Source organism: Coenobita brevimanus, chromosome 53 (assembly GCF_032717465.1).
Source record: "Coenobita brevimanus isolate Jiangsu-jjx chromosome 53, ASM3271746v2, whole genome shotgun sequence".
Taxonomy (NCBI): domain Eukaryota; kingdom Metazoa; phylum Arthropoda; class Malacostraca; order Decapoda; family Coenobitidae; genus Coenobita; species Coenobita brevimanus.
The window spans coordinates 8,503,141-8,521,238 of NC_137006.1; the positions used below are offsets into that span (position 1 = coordinate 8,503,141).

At 41.1% G+C, this 18,098-nt stretch overlaps 1 protein-coding gene across 1 annotated transcript in view; it reads left to right on the top strand.

Annotated features, from left to right (window-relative positions):
• LOC145400735 (metabotropic glutamate receptor 6-like) overlaps nt 1–18,098 on the top strand; it is a 281,737-nt gene that overhangs the window by 151,270 nt on the left and 112,369 nt on the right. Inside the window, exons 6-10 of the mRNA XM_080273169.1 lie at nt 387–515; nt 4,749–4,871; nt 13,141–13,315; nt 14,018–14,124; nt 17,756–17,905. Of these exons, the coding sequence (XP_080129295.1) occupies nt 387–515; nt 4,749–4,871; nt 13,141–13,315; nt 14,018–14,124; nt 17,756–17,905 (684 nt within the window). The remainder of the gene's footprint in view (nt 1–386; nt 516–4,748; nt 4,872–13,140; nt 13,316–14,017; nt 14,125–17,755; nt 17,906–18,098) is intronic.

An 18,098-nucleotide genomic window follows, 5' to 3' on the forward strand; every position in this document is an offset into this window, starting at 1 on the left:
AATTTAGCCTACTTTCCTGATTTACCGGTCTAATATGAGTGATCATGGATGACCCACTGTGAGGCAGCATGATCCAGCATAACCCCTTTATCCCATGCAATGAGTGATGATCAAATCAGGTGCTTAGATTGAGATAATTAACCTGTCGTTGCCTTGTATAACGTTTCACATAGCCTAGTATGAGAATGTTAACTAGGATGATCTAATATGACCATGATCTAATATGACACTATTTTCCTGCTCAGAGTCGGACAGGAAATGGCTAAGGTGATGTCCTCATAGAGTTACTTGGTATGAGTGATCAGTAAGAAAGTAGGCCTAGAATGACTTAGTATGACCCCAAGTAATTTCTTATGACCTAACGCGAACTTCTTTCCACCTGCTAGGCGTGATCATCTTCGGGTCGGACCAGGAGGTGGCTGGAGTGATGAGGGCAGTCAGGAGGAACAACGCCACCGGCAGCTTTTCTTGGATAGGGTCCGATGGATGGTCTGCTCGGTCTCTGGTGTCATCAGGTGGGTATTGTGGTACTAGGTTATTAGGTGGGTATTTGGGAAATGTCTGGCGGATATTGAATTAGCATTAGTGGAGTACTGAGTAGGTATTAAGTTGGAATTATGCGGGTATTAAAAAGGTGTTAGTTCCATACAAGGACCTTTGGGTATTGGGTGAATATTAGGTGGGTATTGGGTGGATGTTATTTGGGTATTAGGTATTATTAAGTCAGTAGGTGAGTATATGGGTGTGTATTATGTGGGTCAGGAAAAAAAACGCTACTAGCTGCTACTGTTGGAATGGTTAATACGAATGGTGCACTTACTCTGTATTGTCTTCAGGTGGGTGTGCTAGGAGGGTATGCTTTAAAAGAAACAAAAGACAATGCTAATCTAGATCCGGTAAATCTACTACTTTTACAATAGAAATGTTATTTCACCTACCGTTGTTGTGAAAAAGAAGCTCATCTATCTTGAAATATACTTAGAGATTTAAGACGAAATCGTTTTAAGAAATACAGAAGTAATGGTTGAAAATCGCTGGAAAGGTCATTGTGAGGTAGAAGATGCTAACACAGCACACACTGCCTCTCCTCACACATACCTCACACTGCCACACCTCACACATACCTCACACTGCCACACCTCACACATACCTCACACTGCCACACCTCACACATACCTCACACTGCCACACCTCACACATACCTCACACTGCCACACCTCACACATACCTCACACTGCCACACCTCACACATACCTCACACTGCCACACCTCACAGATACTTCACACTGCCTCACCGAATACATGCCTCACAATGTCTCACTTCACACTATCTCACATACCTCACACTGCCACACTACAAACTAATCTTATACTGCCACACGCTTCCCACCGCCTCATTCCACACACACACACACACACACACACACACACACACACACACACACACACACACACACACACACACACACACACACACACACACACACACACACACACACACACACACACACACACACACACACACACACTGCGCCTCACCTACCGTACCTGACATCTAACCTTTTAGAACCACACCACTCGTTTCCTATCTCAGAGGATTTTCTAATACACTGTTTATTTCTGTGTGTGTGTGTGTGTGTGTGTGTGTGTGTGTGTGTGTGTGTGTGTGTGTGCCTTGGGAAACGTACTGTATGCAATAATGATAAATTTGAGATATTATGGAAGACTGGTGGTATTGCTGATGATGCTTTAAGAAAAAGGATTCTTAATGTATATTTGCTGTCCGACCAGGATTTTCTAGATTCCTAATACCTGACTGTAATCCTAATACCATATAGGCCACATCTTTAATACTTGCCTATTCAGAAAGATCTCTTCACCCACTTGATAATCTTCTATTACCCAATGGACATTCAATAGGTTACGAGGTAGAGGTGAAGAGCACATTATCAGTACTGAACGAGATCTAGCTAGTATGTGGCTTTGACATGAAGACCCAAACCTCTCCTAGTATCCGCCAAACACCCTTCCGATACCAATGAAATACCCACCAAATATCCACCTAACATCCTTCCAATACCTACCAAATACCCACACAGTGCCCATCAAATGCCCAGCCAATACCCATATTATACTAACCGATTAACCACCCAGTACCCAGCCAATACTCATCCAGTAACCACCTACTTCCCTTCAAATAACACCCAGTACGCAGCTACTACTTTGCCAATTCCCGCCAAATGTCCACATACCATACACTCAATGCTAACCTAATACCAACCCAGCATTCACTCATTGTTAGTATAATACCAACCAAGTGCCCACTAAATAACCTTCTAGCACCCACCTGGAGGGAGTGAAGAGCTTCTTCTTTGTGGATGACTTCTCCGTCTCATTTGTCGCATCTCATATGTCGGTGGTAGAGTGCCGACTGAATCTTGCAATAGATCGGACCATTACCTGGGTTCAGAAGCGAGGCATTAGATTCTCCTCATCTAAAACCACTGCAATGGCCTTCTGCTGATTACGTGGACCGCATCCTAACCCACATATGTCTTTAAATGACCAGATGATTGCTTGTTAGGAAGAGGTGAGGTTTTTAGGCCTCATCTATGACCCCGTCTTGCATGGGTCCCATATTAAAAGCATATAAAGACTTCTTGCTAGGATGTTCTGAACCTTTTAAAAGTTCTGGCTCATACTAGATGGGGTCCTGACAGAAGTACCCTCCTCCTCTTCCATAAAGTGCTGGTGTTGTCCAAGATGGAGTAGGGCTGTGAAGCGTACTCCTCAACTACCCTTGCCCGGTTACACACCTTGGACTCTGCACATGAAACAGGCCTTTGCGTGTCTACTGCAGAATTTTACGCCTCCACTGTCCCATGTCTGCTCGTGAATGCAGGGTAACGGGGCTGGAGCTATGGCGCCGATGCTGGTACAGAGTCCAGGGGCTTCCAGAGACCCCAGCATATGGCTGTTTTTAGTTCTGTCCAGCACACTTTCTATGACCTCCATCCGAAATTTCCTCGACCCTTTAGTTTTTGAGCAAAGGAAGTCGTGTCTGAACTTAGTCTCCCACGTACTCCAATCTTAAGCATGGAGATATCTGTTGTTCCATCCTGGGTGTTACCTGAGGTCGGATTTTGCCAGTATGCCAAGGCTTCTAAGTCTGTGATATCAGATGTGGTGATCCGCACTCAGTTTTTTGCTCAAGTCTCAGTTCTTACCAATGGTCAAAGTCTGATGATGGTGTTGGATATGGAGTTGTCCTCCCTAATAATAGCCGTAGTGGCACCTTATCCTCCTCAGATCAGCTTTTCCTGCTAGGCCGTCAGCATTTTTGATGGCTCTTAAGCCTATCCTAACCCATGAGGCATTTAGTTTTCCTAATTTTAGTGCCTCTAGGGCAGTCTTATCTGCCCTTATCGTATTAACTTTCTTCACCTCTTGGTGTAGGAAATTATAGAAAAGCTTCTCCTCATGGACTGCCGTGGCCAAAGAATTTCGTCTTGCTGGGTGCTAACCTATGTAGGGATGCAGGGAAATGAATATGCACATAAGGCAGCAAGGGCAGCAGCTGCTGTACTCTTGATATCTCTGTTAGACCTCTCCCCTACAGAGATTAAGACGGCTGTCCAGACCTCCTGGCATCATGCGTGGAATATTGGAATGCACTTCTTGTTCCAAGCATGCTACTTGAGGTGACGGCAGTAGTTAGCCCACGGACCAATCCAATCATGTCCCCTCGCTGGGAAGTTACCATGACCCGCCTACGGATTGGTCATACAGGCCTGACGCATGGTCTTTTCTCTGAGGGAAGACCCTTACTTTATTTTGAAAACTGTCTGGTCCCATTGACTGTGCAGCACTTTTTACTTGGGTATTGTCCCAATCTGGGACATGCTTGCCGTCGATACCTCTTCAGTTTTAGGGCGGGAGATGGGTCCTGGCTTCTCCGCTTAGGCCTTGGAGAGGAGGCGTGTAGGACAGGAAGAACAATATTCTTAGTAAGGAAGCAGGCTTTTTCGGACAACTTCAAAAAACTTTTATGCTAAGGTTTAACTGCTGTTGATTTATGCATAATTTTATTGTGTTTCCTTGACATAGTCTATAAGCTTTCTTGTTTGGTTGCTGAATTAATTTTTTTATTATATTGTTATCTATATACTCGTAAGTACTCGTATGTATCTGCATATAATTTGGCTATCTTTGGCATTCCTGTTGCACAGCGGCAATGACCTCTGTTGTTACGTTGCCACGATATTTTTATGTAATCAGCCAATCAGTCCAAGTATCCACTCAGTATCCAGCCAATAGGCTACAAGTCTGTGCCCAGAAAATATCACCCAGTACTCTCACAATACACTCAGTACTAAGTGTTCACTAAATTACCAAACAATGCCCATCAAATAAACATCTAATAACCTGTCAGTATTTCACCTAATACTCACCTAATGCCAACCCAATGCCCACCCAATACCACTCCAATACCCATCCAATGCTCACCCAATACGCAGTTAATGCTCATCCAGTACCTACCAAATATTCATCCAATACCCACCCTATGCCCCACAATAATATATCTTATGATTACCTAAAAATTATCTAATACTCACCTTGCAGCCATCTATTACTTACCTGGCTCTCACCCTATATTCAATACCCACCTTATACCAACCCACTATCCATCTAATATCCATACACTACCCACGCAATACACAGCTAATACCAAATACCTATTGTTTCAGGCAACGAGGCAGAGGTGGAGGGTACACTATCGGTACAGCCCCAGGCCAACCCAGTACGGGGCTTTGACCAATATTTCCTGTCCCTCACCGTGGAGAATAACATCAGGAATCCATGGTTTGTTGGTATGTACTGGAGGTGATTTGACAACCTATTTTATATTGAATTTTCGCTACCGCTAAACGATTTTCTTTGCCTTTGGAGTGATGACTACGACTGAAGGGATTCGATATGTATTCCATTGACCTGTTCTCCAGCGAGAGAGACAGAGTAAAAAAAACTTAAAGCTGCATAAAATCGTCTGAAGGCAATAGGAATAAGCAAGATGTCATTGAAGGGAAAGAGTTAACATTTCTTTTCGTATCTGATTCAGTCTTCATACAGCACAATTTCATTTTACCCAATTAAATATATATTTTTTTTCATGTAGACTGAAAATCTCTGTAAATCACTTTGTTACGCTTCTCTTTTCACCCTCTTTTCTGTCTCACCAGACAAGCTCGATCTTCTCAATTCTTCTATACAGTGATATCTTGATTATTCATCACCCTGCAACTTTCAGCTGATTATCTGTAGCTTAGAGGAGAGCTGTCCTAGTTCAAGTGATTGGAAACAGCCTGCTGTAGCTAAAAACGGGCCGCAATAGACCTGTCTGACTTTCTTATGCATAACAAATCGCTGTCACTCTAGTAATCATATTATCTTCCCAAGGTTGGACTCCGGGATCATCTCGCTGTGTCACCTTTACTTAGCCAACTTTTATTTTTCTGCATCACCACTCAGCCTCTTCCTTCTTTCTTACGTGAATACATACAAGTGCAGATTTCCTCAACATACTTAGCTTTATTGTCCTGCCATAGTACCAAATTTTCCCACAGTTAAGCTTTGATATTTCTCCCCCCCCCTTCTCTCTCTCTCTCTCTCTCTATATATATATATATATATATATATATATATATATATATATATATATCTATATCCCATTGAATCCCAGAGTTGCTGGGCGAGGCATTGCCTTGGGAGGGTACTAAGCGTACCACCCTCCGAATATCGGCTCATAGTCGCGAAGCTCATAGGTCCCTACCTGGGGGTTCCCTACTCTTTTAAGACTAGGAAATTCCCAGTTTTGTCCAATACTGAGGACAATGGGCTCCAATGGGTTATATATATATATATATATATATATATATATATATATATATATATATATATAGATATATATAATTTGTGGTAGGTGGGGGCGTTCACCATATATAATTTGTGGTAGGTGGGGGCGCTCACCATCCACTCACTCGATGTAGTGCTGCTCTCGGGTGTCTGCCCTTTCCTCTCCATCCTTCTTTCCTTCCATTCCCTTCTGTCTTTCCTTCATTCTTTCCTTGTCCTTCTGCCTAAGGGTGACTTTACACTCCCTCTTCTGTCTTTCTTTCCTTCATTCTTTCCACTTCCTTCAGCCTGTGGGTGACTCTACACTGAGTGACAAGCCAAATGGCTTCCTGTGCACCAGGAAACCATTTACTACGCTGGGTGGTAACCATATAACCAAATCTTGGCCCCTGGTGGTTTAGTGGATAATTGCGCTCCAGTCGGATTGAGCAGGTGAAGGTTTATATCCAAGGGATGGTTGGAGTTGATTTCTCATGTAATGCCACTCAGGGTTGAGTGAGGCCGGTCACTCTCATCTTAAATGTCGGGATCAAGTGCCTAGCCCCGGGTTCCTACGCTCCTCATGGGGCAATGTAGGATTGGATGATGGATAAATGGATGGATATATATATATATATATATATATATATATATATATATATATATATAACATGTAATTGGCGTCCAGACTGATAGTGTGGAACGTATTCGAGCGTGCGAGCGGGCACATCAGGCAGTACTGAATATTGTCTCATGTGGCTCATCATCTGCCTCTGATTTCCTGACCCGTTAATACTAAAAACAACTTATTAGATTGCACCAAAAATATTCCCTCATATTTCCTAAAATCAATACTCCTCTTGTATTAATTTTAGGTCTAGGGTCAAATAGAAATTATTATCTGTTTTGAAAAGGCAAAACCTGGTTGCTCTCAGCAATCGTCGGAAAATACTGCCGCGCTACTTGCGGAACCTTAGACCGTTCCTTCTTGCACAGCCTATTCTTACGCTAATCTTCCTTATAAAAAATCGTTTCCTTGATTTACGGAAAAACTATTGGGAATTACGGGTTATCTATCAAATGAAAATAATTGAGGATTTTTATGCAGTTTTTTGGATTGGTGTCTACCTTGTAACTTCAATATTGGCTGAGATATCCAAAAAAGTTCACTACCGTACTACAGAGTTTTCCTCCCGACCCCTGCCCCCATTTCTTGTTGATGTGATAAATCTTTCGCTTGGGTACATATGTCGGGGGTCCAAACTGTGATTAAAATTGGTGTTCTCGCTCGTTTCACTTGCTCGAACAATAAAACAAGCCGGTAGAAGACGATGGCCAGATCTAAGCGGCCCTGTACACACAATGCGTTGGCTCAGTCGGTAGAGAGGTGGCCTGCTGTCCTACCGGACCCAGGTTCAAATCCCCACTAGGGCAGGGAACAGTTTAAGGATTTGAATTTCATGTAAAGCAGACTTTACCGATCTACCAGAAGACCTGCCGAAATGTGGTAAAAATACCCCCGCTAATACCAATACACCAGTCCTGTATGAGACAGCCCTAGCATGCATTCAATAAGGACGGTGGGAGTTAACGCCAAAGTGGTGACATGTAGAGATGTATGGTATGTAGGAGGACTACTGGGTCTTGGGAGCAGGCCGTGAAGCCTACGCCCAGAGTCGAGCACATTAAAAAAAAAAAAAAGAATAAATAAAAAAAGGGAGAATTCATATCTGCCTAGAGTCTAAAAATACCATATCTCGTCCCTCTTTTGACAAAAACTAAACTACCCAGGCAACAGAAATAATTCAGTACTTGCATAAACCCAATAAACATCAACAACTGTGGGGAAAAAAAAAATCTTATCATGAACCCTCCCATATTATGTACTGATTTTGTTCATAATACACATATCTAGTCATTTCAAACCATTTCAGCACCGATGAAATCCTTTGGGAGGTGAAACTTTGGATATTTCTTAATGAGATTTTTTTTTTCATTCATTAGTTTTCACCAACGTGAATGCAGTAATTCTGCGATTTTTTCCCCGCTTCATTTCGAAGCATAAGAACGAAGCTAAAAATTGCATTGCCAGGGTCGCCAGACGTTTCTCTTCAATTTGGTAAGGAAAAAAAATCGATTTTCGAAATATGAAAAAATGGTTCTGGGGCTGGTCACGGGGACGTTTGGGTCAACGGCGACAGAGGGGCTAACAAGGGCGTCGCTAGGCAAAGAGTAGTTGCCTAGCAACCAAAACCTGACGGACACAGCTAGGTTGTAGGCTGGTCATTGTGTCCAGGTTTGGTCGAAATCGGTTAATTTGGAAGGGTAGAAGTGCTTGCCACAATTAAACAAGACTGCTAGAGACGCCGAGGCCAGTCTGCACTAGGTTGCCACTCGAAAACTATAGGAGAAAGGGTGTCATAACAACTTTGTAACATCTTGTAGTGGAGTTTTATGGATTAGTTATATATATATTAGAATTGTGGATGAGCGGTTGTTATACGTGAGTAGCTTTGTAAGTAGATAATCTTGGTTCCCTTTTGCCATGCAGTGACAGGAGAGGTAAAGAATAGTATGGGACTATTTTTATTTGTCTTGGAATTATTAACAAAGTCTCTCACACACGAGTGAAGTATAAAGTAGAGTCCCGCTAGCTACCTCCCTGTCTCGCTCTCTCTCTCTCTCTCTCTCTCTCTCTCTCTCTCTCTCTCTCTCTCTTTCTTCCATGTTGCTAAGCTCGTTCTCCCTACTACCTGCCGGTTCTATGGCCTGCCTCCTTCTGCTCTCTGCTTCCTAAATTCTGGTGAAACAGGGGTCGTGTCACGTGTGTTACACTGTGGTTGGAAAGTTCTAGAAACCTGTGTGTGAGTGTGTGTGTATGTGTGTGTATGGTCACTAGGCTTTGTTCGTATGCTGTCTTGCTGAAACATTACCTATATCATCCCCTGACTTGCTACTTCCTGTGTATTGTCAACATTTCCTCAGTTAACTTGCAATATCATTTCCCTTTCCCAGGCTTGCCTGGAGCTCTGTCTATCTATCTATTCATCTGTCTATTTATTATGATTTGTAATTATAATATGGAGTCCTGACATTGCTTGGCCGCGCCGCTGAAGGTCCTCCGACAGCAATCATCATTGACATATGCTAATCTATTAGTACATAATATTGATTATAATATTGTACACATATAATATTCATAGTAAACTGCAATGATATAGTAATATTACATTTTAAACAAGTTGTATACATATTTGAATAAATGCAATGGTTGTTGTATGACATTTTGTAAGAACTGTATGTATAACAGACATACGCATATAATTGTGCAATGGTAATACTGCTAGGTTATTACATTACATATTCAGTTATCCCTTTAGTAATGTCTAATATTTCACCTAACTTGTATGATGATTCTGGTAACACAGAATTGTGGTGAAATTGTACGATTTTACGTAATATTGTAGTAACATTGTGGTAATTCATAATTGTAACATTGTGAATTGTTACATAATTGTATTGTAATTGTTACATTGTAGTAACATTGTAGTAATACATAATTGTAACATTTTATGAATTGTTACATAATATTGTGGTAATGCATAATTGTGTTGGCCTTATAATTGTAGTTACATTTTGTTAATGCAACTGTTACATAACTGTGTTGGCCTTATAATTATAGTTAAAGTTACATAAAAGTTATATCTTGTTAATGCAACTGTTACATAATTGTTACATATTGTTTGTAATTACATAATTGTAGCAAGTGTAACATAATGCAATCGCTTGTCGTTACATAACTTTTACATATCGTTTGTCGTTACATAATTGTAGGAAGTGTAATAGCGCACTTCCGATAGGGAATGACCTCTTTCAAACTTAAAGAAGTCAGAGCTTTCTACGCCCATTAGGAATGTATCTACAACTCAAAACGCGAAAAGTGCGTAAAAGCTTTATTTCGGCAGTTTCTAGGAAATGAGTAATTGCCTAGCGGACATAACTGGGCCTTAGGGTGGTTATTGTTTCTAGGTTTGGTCGGAATCGGTAAATTTTGAAGGGCAGAAGTGCCTGCCTCATTTTGATATGAATTCAAGATTAAAAGGAAATGCGACTAACAATAAGGGCAGCATGGAGCTGGCAGTGGAAGTAAGTTATTTGAGAGGAACATGTGGAGTTACGTGGAGAGACAGACTGACAAAATTGGCAGTGAAGAAGCGTTGTGGTGTAGATGTGGATGTGATAGAAAGCGTTAGAAGAAATACTCTGAGGCGGTTTGGCCTTAAGGAGTGGATGGAGAGCGAGAGACGAACGAGGAGAGTGTATGCGAGTGAGGTGGAGGGGGGGAGAGGGAAGGGCAGGCCGAGGATGAGATGAAGGGATGGAGTGGAGAGGTACAGTATATGAGAGAGGGGAGTGTGAGCCAGCAGCAGGGCGGTGACATGGTGTTGGACAGGGAGGCGAATTATCTGTGGTCCTCCCTTAGGATATTGAGGATTCTGGCAAGACATAATATACCGTATATATATATATATATATATATATATATATATATATATATAATCTATACATAGACAGGCAGATAGATAGATAGACAGATAGATATAGATAAGGTAGATAGATACGAGTATATAGAGAAGAAAGATATATTGATAGATATAAATCTTCATCATCGGCTACTGCAAGACCACTTTGAACAAAAGCCTCCCCCAAACCTTTTCCACAAATTCCTTGACTGAGCAAGTTTCGCCATGTTTTGCATGCAAACATTCATCTCTCTCCACTTCCTGTCTGACCTCTTTTCTATGTTTACAGTCTCTTGGAGTCTAGTTAGTCAGCCTTTTGCTCCATCGGTTATCCCTGATTCTTGTTACATGACCTGCTTACCTCCATTTCTGTTCTTTATAACTTCAGTAATGTCTTTGACTTAAGTCTGCTCTCTCACCCAAGTTGAACTTTTCCTGTCTCTTAAAGATGTTCCTGACATTGACCTTTCTGTTGCTCGTTGAGGACGCATTAGTTGATTTTCTATCGATTGTGTCCGTATTCAGGTACCACAACCGCACTTCATAGCTGGGATTACACATTCGTTATCTATTTTTTTCGTCTCATACATACTGGCAAGCAATGTTTCATGATGTCTCTACGTTCACAGAATGTTTCCATCCAGTTGCACTGCGTCTTTTTATTTCGCTTTCATGGCCTTTCGTTAGTTTTAGTTTGTGCCCCAAGTAATTACTGTACTCGTCGACTTCTTCAAGAATTTCTTCGCTTGTTCTGATGATGCTTTGTAGTGTACTTGGATTAAAATTAGTTTTACTGCCATTCATCTTTAGTCCTGCTTTGAGATTTCACTATTTAAGTCCTTTAACATCTCTTGTAATGTCTTTGTTGTTTCTGAGATTAGGACAATGCCATCTGCAACTTTTAAATGGTTTAGGCTTTATCCATTTGTGTTTCTTTGCTCTCCGAGTGTAACTTACTGAAATTACTTTCTAGGCATGCTGAAGATAATTTTGGTGAAGTTGTATCTCCCTAACCTACGCCCATTTCAGTCATAATATTTTCAGAGTCTTTATATACAGTAATTTAACCGTACAAGTTCCCTCTTCATGTATATCTTCGAGCAATTTTACATTGTTCTCATTTACTCCTTGTTATGCGCTGAATTTATAATTGCTATGTTTTCCACTGAACCAAAAGCCTTTTTGCAATCAACAAAACCTAAACACAGTGGTTGATTATATTCTGTAGTTCTCTCAGTCAGCATATTGATTGTGTTTAGATGAACAGTAGTGGAAATATCGTTTCGGAATCCTGCCTGTTCACGAGGTTTGTTTTTCTCCAAATTTGTTTTTATTCTGTTCGTTAGGACGTTAGCGAAGAGTTTTTAAATAACTGGTAATACTTGTAACCAAATGGCTCCATAGTTACCAAGATCTTTTGTGTCGCCTTTCTTGTAAAGCAAAATAACTATAGCATTATACTATGTTTTTGGAATTTTCATCGTCACTAAGTGAATAAGTGGGCGAGCCTGTTGTGTACTTCTACTAATGCATCCGACAGTAACTCATACTATTCCATCTTCTCCAGGGGCCTTCCCTCTTTACATACTTTTAAGAGAAATGTTTACTTCGTCTGGTGTTACTTCAGGTATTTCAATTTGTCAGCTGGATAGTTAGCTATTCGTATTATGGTACCCCCCCCCCCGTATATATATATATATATATATATATATATATATATATATATATATATATATATATATATAGATAGATAGATAGATAGATAGATATAGATATCACCGTTCTTTTTCCGCTTGATTTAATACACGTACATAGTATCGTAGACCTCCCTTGTATATTTAACTGTCCTGCCCACGACATATTATGCTCCTATAATCCGACGCTGATATATTCTTCCTGGATCTCCATACTAGTTTTCTCTAACCTCTCTTCCACTGCTCATTCTCATCCATGTTTCTCTCTACTTTTTATTGAAACCATGCATGCGTATTATTCATTCGGCAGTAATTTATATTGCCACAGATGCATTTTCATATCATTTGGGTCTGTTTATGCCACTTTTCTGGCAGGTTTTTGTCTTTCCACACGGTCTACCTCATTCTTTCAGTAAACACATGACCCTTTAGCACACAATAGCGTACCTAACCTAACAATCATGCCAAAAAACATCCCCTCATCACATCTACATATTGATATCCTTTCAGTGTACCTCTTTGTCACTTCTCTGTCTTCTTGCTTTTCACCAAACACAAGTCTCGCAGAGCCTCGTAACACTTCTAACTTCATTTACATCCCACACATTCGTCAAACCTTGCCGATATAAGGTATAATGATTCATTTACATGATGTATTTGCCTGGAAGTCGGACATTAAGAAGGTGGTACATCAGTGGCTGACTGAAACAGAGTATGCCTCCCGACTGGAAGAATTGTAAACATTTAGAAAATTGTTTATTGCACGTACTTCAAGAATGCATCGAGTCTAAAGATGTGCGTGAAGTAAAACAGGGTGAATATGGTAGAGACACGGAGAAACACAAAAAGAAGGCATTTGAAAGAGGAAAGGAGGGAGGGAAGCAGTGGGGTTGGGTGCCCTCGAAACTTTTACTAAATTAGTTGCCATCTTTCAGTTTTCAATCGAGGCTGTCTTCAGCTTGCAGAGCAATAAGGGAACTTCTGTCTTTGTAGCGCCCAATACAATAAAGTGTGTACGATCTGTTCAACAGAGTACTGGGAGGATCACTTCCGCTGCCGGCACCCGGCCGGTCCCACTACCCCCTACAACCGGTACTATGGTCGGGCGTGTACCGGGAGAGAGAAGCTCACAGGGGACAACACGCAGTTCGAGGCACAGCTGCAGTTTGTGTCTGACGCAGTAATGGCTTTTGCTTACGCCTTCAGGTGAGACTGGACCAGGTGTGATTAAACAGCAGTATAGTTTTAATTCATATGGTTTAGTATAGCTTTGTTAATATACTTCCTGTGTCTGTAGCACTCCATACGAGGTTCACTGCAAGACCGGACCTCCATATAAGGAGAGCGTTAACCAAAAATAGGAGTATCCTATGTTGTTGACGTACAGATGTGGAAAGCCTTTAATACTTTAGCAGGTTATTCGCCGCCAGTGATAGGATACTGGGCATCTGCATCAAAATTACCACAGTTAACCTTTCCTAATTCTTTTTTACTTACCTACCAATAAAGTGTGGATGAACACCTAAAACTAGTGGCTCCACCTGCTGCACCAGAATTCAGATCCCTGGCACTATCAGGCCCGTAGTTTCGTAGTGAACAATGCCAACCATCGGCCGACGTGGCAGTATTGATTGAGGTGATCAGCTCACTACCATGGCTGTCACTAACACTAAATCACTCAGTAAGAGTGATATACAAATAAAATGACAAAAAATATTACAAAAACAATCGAGGAAAGTATCTAACAACAGTACAGGCAGAATGATTTTTTGCTGTTGTTTCAGGGACATGCATCGTGACCTATACAGAGGACAAAAAGGGCTCTGGCGTTCACCATCAATCTGTCACTACTTTGGCATTAATATGTACGAACCATGCCAATTACACACTACTTTTATGTTGTTTCAGAGACATGCACCGTGACCTGTGTGGTGGACAGTGGGGACTCTGCCACCACATGAACCCTATTCAGGGCGAACAGCTCCTTGAATACCTCAGGAAAGTTGTGTTTACAGGTCAGTCAGTCAATAAGTTAATAGATTTTCCAGTTTTTTTTTTCTTAACTTTCCTCCACTCCATATCGTATTAGATCTCTCCACCTTATCCCTGGTCTCCTTCTACAGACACTCTACTCATATATTTTCTCCTACTTTATCTCATCACTTCGGTTTCGGTCTGTCCTTCTCCTCCTCCCAACCATTTCACTCGCATTCACTCTCACAGCATCTGTTACATAACATTCGCTCCTTTTATCTCTAACCTATCACAGTTTTTTTTTCCCCTGTCTTTTATTGGAAATGTTCTTCAACTTTTATAATTATTATTATTATTATTTTTTTGCTTACCATTATAGCTTCAAAAAGGGATGGTAGTCTGTCTTATTGACATATTTTTAACCCGTCACGTCCTGAGCTATTTCGCAGCTTTGTTAAAATTATGTAGTGAAATTGTTTTTTATTAAGTTGCAGAGGTAAACATAGGGATAGACACAGAGAGGCACGTGACCTTAGTGCTCCCCTCCTTAATTAAGGCCTTTGAGCATGTGGCGTTTTTTTTTTTTCCACCCACTACCCTAGGATACACAGTCACCGCATCACCACAACTTCAGTTACCTTCACTTGGTGTTAACCTACCTACTCATTTTACCTATCAACACAGGGTGGACGGATACTTGAGTCTAGTGACACATGCCTGCATTAAAATTCGAACCCTGGCTCTATCGGCTCAACAACTTGTTGCATCCAGACGATTTTATACAGCTTGGAATTCTTGTTATATTTCTATTATTGAATTAGCTTATGAGTCTTGACCATCGAAAGTCTAGATATTATACTGAGAATCCTAAACCAAAAAATCGTTTACATTATATATGTTTTCTCGTCTTAGTATTCTCGCTGTATCAAGACGATTATATTCATCTCGGGATTTTTGCCACCTGTACATGATTTGCTCAGCTTACGTGAGCCCTGTAGTAGTTCAGAGGATAACTAACGATTTATCTGACCCCTCCATTTCTAAAAGTTTTCCCTAATTTAAGGAAATCACCTAGAGAGAGCAAGAAAAAATTAAAGAACACGCAGTCATAGTGAAGAGGTTAAATTTGCATAGTGAAGTGCTTGTTCTACAAGTCTAATAGAAAAAGTTGCTGACAATGGCAATTGAAAATGAGTGAGTGAAGTGTATCCCACTTTCATTACTTGTATTAACACTCTCGTGAGATGTTTTGAAACACACACACACACACACACACACACACACATCTATGTATCTTCTATCTAGCTATATTATAGTTGTGTGCGGAGAGAGAGAAAGAGAGAGAGAGAGAGAGAGAGAGAGAGAGAGAGAGAGAGAGAGAGAGAGAGAATAGTGAGAGAAGCCAGCACCAAGCCTAGGGAGGCTATGTGGTACTAAGGTAGCAAAAGAAGGATGGACAACTAAATTACAGTAGATGCAAAGTACGCAGAGCAGAAAGAAAAGTAATAATATTAAAATAGAAAACGTAGGAGAGTTACTAAGGAAATCGGTAAGCAACTGGGGGCGGGGTAACAGAAAGACAGACAGACAGACAAACGGACAGATATAGATATATACGACAGTCGGTTGAAAAGATGCCAGTTTAACTAGGGTAATTTGGTTTACGGAGTCGACTTCTACCGTGTTTCAACACATTCTCCTTTGAGGTCTACACATGACGTTGTGCTTTTCTTTTTCTTATTTATGTCCGGCTCTGGTCACAAGTTTCAAAAGCCTGTTCCCGAGGTTATGTAGTGTTCCTACATAACCTTATTTCTCAACATGTCACTACTTCCGCTTTAACACCCACCGTCCATACTGAATACATGATTCTGATGTCTCATACGGGATTAGTGTATTGGTAATAGCGGGGATATTTTGACGATATCTTGGCCGGTCTCTGGTAGATCAGCAAAGTCTGTTTTTGAATGGAATTCAGATCCTTAAACTGTTCCCTGCCCCAGCTGGGACTCTATCCTGGGTCCATTAGGGATGCAGGCCACCTCTCTACCGATTCAGGCACCGCTTTGATACTGTTTGGGAAACGAGCTTTCTCTTGTCGGTCTCACAGTCTCTCAGCAGCAAAAATTACATCATCATTATCGTTTGCATAAGGTCTCATAGTCAGTTCCATTTACATGTTATAAAGAAGTAAATGTCAGAAGATGCCAGATGGGGAATACGTGGGTGACTAATGGAATCATAGCCACAGGGCCGTCTTCTTGGTGACAACGCTTCACAGCACCTCTTCCTATGGATATTCCTCCATTATATCCTCTGGAGGCGGTGGCTCAATCGGTAGAGGGTTGGCCTGCAGTCCTGACGGACTCGGGTTCAAATCCCGCTGAGGCAGGGAACAGTTTAAGGATTTGAATTTCAGAAAAATCAGACTTTACTGATCTACAAGAAGGCCCGCCGACATGTCGTAAAAATACCCCCGCTAATACCAATACACCAATCCTGTATGAGACAACCCTAGCATGTATTCAGTATGGATGGTGGGTGTTAGCGCCGAAGTGGTGACATGTAGAGGTGTGCGGTACGTAGGAGGACTACTGGGCCTTGAAAGCAGGCTGTGAAGCCTATGCCCAGAGTCGGTCACAAAAAAAAAAAAAAAAAAAAAAAAAAAAAGCACGTTAATTACACTGCTGTAATATCGACATAACCGAAGTCAGTATCATAAAACAGAATTCTAAGATGTAATGTGAAAAATAAATTTAGAAAGGAAGAAGCTGCGAAATCTCTAATGTCATGGCGACCACCGACGTGTGGGCCGGTGCATTGTGCTGATGAAATAGCTCGCCTTTCCTCAGCTTTCCTTGACGCTTACTCTTGATAATATTAGGTTCTAATGACTCAGTCCATTTGCTTTAAATGCATTTCGTAATAAAAGAAAAATACCAAACTTAATAAATATGGGGCTTGAGTTGTGCAGTACATTCCCTCTCAACTGTAATTAGGCTTAAAGCATTTCAGCCTACCCTCGAGTAACATATCCTCAAAGAAACAGTAAAATCAATATTGCTGGAGAAATTTCGTTTCCTTTTTCTTTCTGCGTATCAGCACATTTGTGAATCTCGTGCACCCAGGCTTCTTAGTTGCATGCATTATCTTCCCTAAAAGGTTTGACCACCATGGCAGTAGACGAGTTCGGTACAGGCAAGAGAATTTTTATTAATCGGTAATACGGTTTTGCCTGGTGGGAAAGCACGACCATATCAATAAAACATGTCACCGTACTGAGCGAGTAAAATAAATGATCATTTAAAACAGTCAACTCTTCACCATATTACTCGTATTTCCAGGTGATCGGCTCATACCTTACGTTTGATGTGATTTTCCGCCGTTGATTATACTGTATCATTCACTTACATTGGTGTAGTAGCAGTGTAGTTGTGTGGTATTATTTTGCTGTGGCTGTTTGAGGGATATTATACTTCACGGACTTTCTACCAACAGGTCCAAGAGACGAAAGTTTCAGGGAGATGGGGATATGACTGTACGAGTATAAATCAACACTTTCTACTTCAAATAGGTGTGTGGTAATGAGATAACCACTTAGAAGAACCTTTGGTCTACCAACAAACCTCTTCCTTCACACTCAGACAAACCCTTTACCATCTCTCCCAACAGGTTTGAGCGGCGACAGTTTCAAGTTTGACAACCAGGGTGACGGACCAGCTCGGTACAACATAATCCACTTCAAACAGGAGAGTCGGGGCATCTATGCCTGGGTCACCGTGGGTCAGTATGTGGAAGGACAGCTTAAGCTAAACACATCAGGTAAGTAAACAGCATATTAAAATATATTGCACTGCTTTTTACACTGCTGTATTTTGTACTGTTGGTCAGTATGTAGAAAGAAAGCTCAGGCTTGACACATCAGGTATGTAAACAGATTTCTTCTACAGCTTCTCTAAATATTGCTGAAAGCGTGGCAGACTGTAATATTCCTCTGCTTTTTTTTTTTTTGGTC